The sequence below is a fragment of the Rutilus rutilus genome (genome assembly GCF_951802725.1).
Source record: "Rutilus rutilus genome assembly, chromosome: 9".
NCBI classification, from domain to species: domain Eukaryota; kingdom Metazoa; phylum Chordata; class Actinopteri; order Cypriniformes; family Leuciscidae; genus Rutilus; species Rutilus rutilus.
Genome location: NC_140223.1, coordinates 21,011,973 through 21,017,972, shown reverse-complemented (window position 1 = coordinate 21,017,972; position 6,000 = coordinate 21,011,973). Strand labels below are relative to the sequence as shown.

Genomic DNA, 6,000 nt, shown 5'->3' with positions numbered 1-6,000 from the left:
GGTGAGTCGCCAGACCAAACATCTTGATGTAGGTCTGGCTTGCCAGGCTATGAAAACACTGCACAATGCAAAGAATTGATGTCTGTGCTGGACTGTTTCAACTTAACTCAACATGTAACTTTTGCTACTCACTCCAGGGGTCATATACTGGATCTCATATGTACATCTGGCTTATATAATATTCTTGTTAATGGCTCTTATTTTCTTTCTCAGATCACAAACTCATAAACTTCAGTTTTAGTTTTCCAATATCTATATCACCACCAGAAAATGCTCACCTATCGTAAAATCAATTACTGAAAAGGCTTCAACCTTGTCAGAATGTTTACTATCTAACTGTCCGTCAGAAATCTGCTGTATTTACAATAATGCTTTTTCTCAAATACTTGAGAGGCATGCTCCTGTTAAAACTAGACTGGTTCCATCTACTCGTGCCTCACCCTGGTTTACTCCTGAACTTCGAACGATGAAAACTGAGGGTTGCCGCCTAGAAAGACTATACAGGAAAACTGGACTCATTGTGCACTCTCTGGCTTTTAAAGAACATTTGCTCAACTACCGTACAGCCCTCAACAATGCAAGATCCTCTTATTTCTCCTCTACCATTAGGAATTCCACGTGCAGGTCCAAATCCCTCTTTGCTATGGTTAACAAACTCACTAATCCACCACAACATGTTATTTCGGGCTCTGGGGTGCTTATGAATAGCTTTTCCCAATTATTTTCAGACAAATTGAAGTCAATCACTGAATCCATCACCAAAGACACCCCTCCTACAAGTGACTCAAATGTTCATTTAATGTTATCAGATTCAGCTCACTCAACAAACTCTCTCTCTGCTTTTACTCTGACTACTCCTGTTGCCATAAGTGATATAATTGTGAAGTCTAATTCCACATCCTGCCAGCTTGATCCTACACCTACTGTTCTGCTTAAGATGTGTGTCCACCTCGAGGTTACACCCTTCATAACACATATGATAAACTGTAGTTTGGCTTCTGCCATTGTCCCAGCAGAATTAAAAATGGCTGTGGTGACCCCCATTCTTAAAAAAAAAATAACAGGCCTTGACCATCTAAACATGGACAATTACAGGCCAATATCTAATTTAACATTCTTCAGTAAAATTCTTGAAAAGGTTGTGGCTTCGCAATTGCGATCATATTTAGATGTTAATAATCTTTTTGAACCTTTTCAGTCAGGATTTCTGAAACTGCTCTTCTTCGGCTGGTTAACGACATTCTTTTGTCTGTGGATTCAGGGTTAATAAACATCTTGATGCTTCTCGATCTAAGCGCTGCATTTGACACAGTCTGCCATGAAATCTCGAATGATCTCTTGGCTTTCTGATATCGGCATCACTGGTTCCGCTCTTTCCTGGCTCATTTCTTACATCAGCGACAGAAAGTACTATATCACCATACAAGGGTATAGATCTGCCACTGCTTCGCTTACACAGGGTGTTCCTCAAGGTTCAGTTCTTGGCCCACTATCGTTCATCATCTATATATATCCACTTGGTGACATCATACGCAGGCATGGACTTCAATTTCATTGCTATGCTGATGACATTCAAATGTATCTTACCACCAGCTCTGATAGGCCATCCCTCCCTGACTCACTCACTGCATGTATCAGGGACATCAAGCATTGGATGTCCCTGAATTTCCTCAAATTAAATAAAAAAAAAAACTGAGATATTGGTGATTGGCTCTGCTGCCTCAGTCAAAAGGATGGACCTGTCCTTTGATATTGATGGAGTTCATGTAAAGCCTTCGTCATCTATTCGTAACCTTGGTGTCTTAATCGATTCAACTCTATCTTTTGGCTCTCATATTTCTTCTCTTGTTAAAAACTCTTTTTTCCATCTTCGTAATATTGCACAACTTCGATCTTCTCTCACTTTAGCTGATGCTGAAACCTTAATTCATGCATTAATCACATTACGTCTGGATTATTGCAATGCTCTATTTCTTGGTCTGCCCAAAAAACTTATTGCAAAATTACCAGTATGTTCAAAACTCAGCAGCAAGAGTTCTCACCTCCACCAGGCGTTCTACTCACATTACTCCTCTGCTTCATGACCTTCACTGGCTACCCTTGGCATCACGTATTCACTTTAAGGTATTACTTCTAACGTTTAAGGCATTAAATGGTCTTGCACCTCCATATCTGTCTGATCTACTTTACTCTTATCGCTCTGCCCGGTCCCTTAGATCAGTAGTTGTCTACTGTAGGTGGAAGGTCAATTAGTGTTAATGCTCCTAAATTATGGAATTCACTACCCTTTACACTTCGTAATATCTCATATGTGGCTACGTTCAAGACTCAGCTAAAAACATATCTATTTAACATGTATTTTGTTAATGTAATGTGACTATATATTCCGTAGCAACCTTGAGCTATGGAAAGACGCTATATAAATAAAACTTCTTCTTCTTCTATGAGCAGTGTGAAACGTGAAGCAAGATAACCCAGGATTCAGTTTACCCGGAGTTTAGAATGACCCACGGTTAACTATTTAAAGTGTGAAAAGCCCTATTTATTTGGTTATCTGTTCTTTTTCATTTGAATTGTTTTCCATTTAGAAGGAGAGACCAGACCAATAGGAAATGGGGGAAAAAAACAACGGTGGCAGTGCAAGCATGTTCGGTTTGCTTTACTATTCTTCTTGTTCCCCAACCCAAAATTGAGTTTATAACATCCAGTGTTCAGTTTTCATCTATTTCAGTCTAAATGGCAAAGCTCCTTATACAATGTATTACACTTTATCACTCACACATACACACACAAACATACACACATTAGTAGGCCTGGTAATGCTGGAGCTAGAACTGATCTGAGGACTGCGGCGTATCCATGATAGTCCAGAATTGAGTTCAGCGAAGAATGAGCACAAGCAGTCCCAGAATACTAGAGAGAAAGAGATGTGTATGATGAGAGTGTCCACAGTTTGCTTGCTTGACCCCACTAGGGGGACGCACAGAGGTCCGGGGGGTACATTTGTGCTTTCTGCGGGTGTTTGAACCATCGGAAGATGTTTCATCATATTTCCCCGTGAAATCGGGAGAGGAATACTCCTTATCCGCCATCTCCTTTAAGATGTGGACCTCGTTGGGTCCTTTTCCCTTGCTGCCCCGGACACGTTGGCGTGTGCAGTTCCGAGAGCGGCTGGGCCTTTGAGCAGGGTCTGCACTCGGAGACCCTCCTGGTCCTGCTTGTACACCATTTATGGCAGGGGGTGGCTGGGGCAGGGGAGAGGGAGGAGAAGGGTATTGTTCATTCAGTTGGGGGTGGTGTGGGTGTGTTTGTGGAGGCTGGGCAGGATGGGGCTCCTGCTTCAGTGAGACCTTATCTGTTCCTGCCCAAGTCTTGGTCTTACTCTGGTGCAGAGACTCAGATCCGGAACAGTTCGGGAAGTCCTCTTTTCTCAGTTGTTTCAAATCTTTGCCTGCCAATTCTGCCGGTGCCAAGCAACCCACTGATGACGTGGACCCCCGGAACTTTTTGAGCCAGTCCCACAGTGATAAAGCCTTACAGTCACACTCCCAAGGATTGTCGTTGAGGCGAAGGTACTCCAGGGCAGGCAGCTGGGTCAGACACTCTCCAGCTAACTCCGTCAAGGAGTTGTTGAACAAATAGAGAGTAGTAAGTCGCCGCAGGTCGTGGAATGCCAGACGATCCACCCACTGCAGTTGGTTGTGGTGCAGGAGTAGCCTGTCCAAAGCCCCCAGTCCTCTAAATGTGTTTTGGTGCAGGCTCCACAGACGGTTCCCGTGAAGAAACAGGTGGCTCAGGTTGTGCAAGTCCACGAAAAGATCATCCTGCAGATACTCCAAATGGTTGTCCTTCAGACACAGAAACACAACAGTGGTTATATTTTTACTACAATAATACAAGAGAACCTACATTGCTATTTAATTTTTCTAATTAATCTATGTGTGTGTCTCACCTGCAGGTACAGATACTGGAGGTTGCGGAGACCCTGGAAGATGTTATTCGGCAGTGCACTGAGGCCACAGCGGTATAGATGGAGGGCATGGAGCCGGCCCAGCCCATGAAAGGTTTCTGCAGACAGTGAACGTAGGTGGCGATTGTCTCCCAGGTCCAATTCCTCCAGCAAGGTGAATCCTTGGAAAGTTGATGGCTCGATATATGTGATATTGTTGGAGTAAATCCACAGAGTGACCGTGGTAGGGCTAAAGTGGCCCCGTAGTAGTCGATGGATCTTGTTGTTTTGGAGGAAGATGCGCTCACTGTGTGGAGGAATGCCTTCCGGGACGGACAGGAAGTTGTGGGCTTGGCAGCTGACAGTGCTGGGGGCCATATAGCAAATGCAGTGACGTGGGCAAGACCATGAGAGCTCCAGCCCACAGAGTACCAGCAGGAACTCCAGCCCACAGCCTAAAAAGAAAAGGAGAGAAAAACAGAGAGACTTAGTGTTTGCTATGTTAAACCTACAATACAGAATTTATGATACAAATTTAAATTAGTTTATGAATAAAATTCACTGTTTGAATTTACTTAAAATGATTGATAATGTTGAATGATATCAAGTATGAGTAAGTTAAGAGCAGCATATTCCTGGTTTGTTGTTGACAAAGGGGTAGTATTTGAGACTTGATGAAATTGATCGTTATATCATTAACACATGGAAACTCAAAGGTCTTCACCACAACCCGTCAAAATAAAAGTTCGGTTTAACTTGATAATATATTACTGTTGTACAGTAGAATTTAGATATCTCAATTTAATAATAATACTAACACTAATAATACTAAATTATTATTAAAAAAAATAAAAAATAAGGAATAATCACACTTTTTCTTCTATGTTGTAATTTTAACAGTATAAAGTTCAGTTGTGCCGCATGTTGTTTGACAAAAAAAGTTAAATTTAATATAAAGATCAATTAAATTAATGTTTTATGTCTTCATTTGATTACTAGAAAATCCACAACACAACATTTGTGGAAAACAATACAATACATTTCATAGAAATATTTTATATTTTCATTACTAAAATGGTTGTTTTTATTAATATTCAAGCATCACAGACAATGGCAGACAGCAACCAAGGCAGCTCTGGTATAATGCCAATAACTCTTCTAGAAATGACTTAGTTTCTTTACAGTTATTGAGGTAAACATGCCTAAATTACCGAAAAAAGTTACCATTGGGTACCGGCACTGAATTTCAGGTGCCGATATCGGTACTGGTTAAAATGTGAACGGTACCCAACCCTAGTCTGTAGGGATACCAGGTACAAAAAGAGGTTGGGGAAACGCTGTGATAGAGCTAGATCATGATGCAAGAATACACAGAAGAAAACATTTACAGATCCTAGTAAACTTTGTAATGACGACTGACCAAAACAAAGTTCCTGAAACAAAGTACCATACTCGTAATTTCAACTTTACTATATATCTTTAGGTGCCCAGTGCCTCATACTCATGGTGGTGATAATATCCCTGTTGAAAGGACCAGCTTTGTTGTGTTTGAGATAGATAGTGTAATGTAACCCTATATACATATGATACATACTTATACATACATACATACATACATATACATACATACATACATGAACACTGAAACATACTTCAAAAAAACGTCTTTTGTTTTCAACAGAATAAAGAAATCATACAAGGTTGAAACGACATAAAGGTAAGAGTAAATGGTTGAATTTGTGTTTTTTTTGGATGAACTTTCCCTTGAACTTTCAAACTTAACTACCAAGACTTCCTTGATCAACCAGCTTCTTCAGAAAGACTATTCCAAGGTTTGTTGAGGATGGTTTGGTCTAAGATGGTCTTTTCAGCAGCAATGGTTGTGACTCAATGAAATAAGGTCTGCCCTATGAAACTAAGCCCATTTTGAAAAGGAAATAAACAATGACAAGAAAATAGAGTCATTTTTGAGATTCTGAGCCCTTCGGGGAAGCTGCAAAATCTGGTATTTTACAAGTATTTATTTTGTCCATGTGTGTATAAATCTGGCT

The 6,000-nt window shown here is 40.7% G+C and overlaps 1 protein-coding gene across 1 annotated transcript in view; it reads right to left on the bottom strand.

Annotated features, from left to right (window-relative positions):
* Positions 1-1,213: 1,213 nt before the first annotated feature.
* Positions 1,214-6,000, bottom strand: part of rtn4rl1b (reticulon 4 receptor-like 1b) — a 153,935-nt gene continuing 149,148 nt past the window's right edge. Inside the window, exons 2-3 of the mRNA XM_084420201.1 lie at positions 3,953-4,404; positions 1,214-3,848 (exon numbers count right to left, since the gene is read on the bottom strand). Of these exons, the coding sequence (XP_084276327.1) occupies positions 2,880-3,848; positions 3,953-4,404 (1,421 nt within the window). The 3' untranslated portion in view covers positions 1,214-2,879. The remainder of the gene's footprint in view (positions 3,849-3,952; positions 4,405-6,000) is intronic.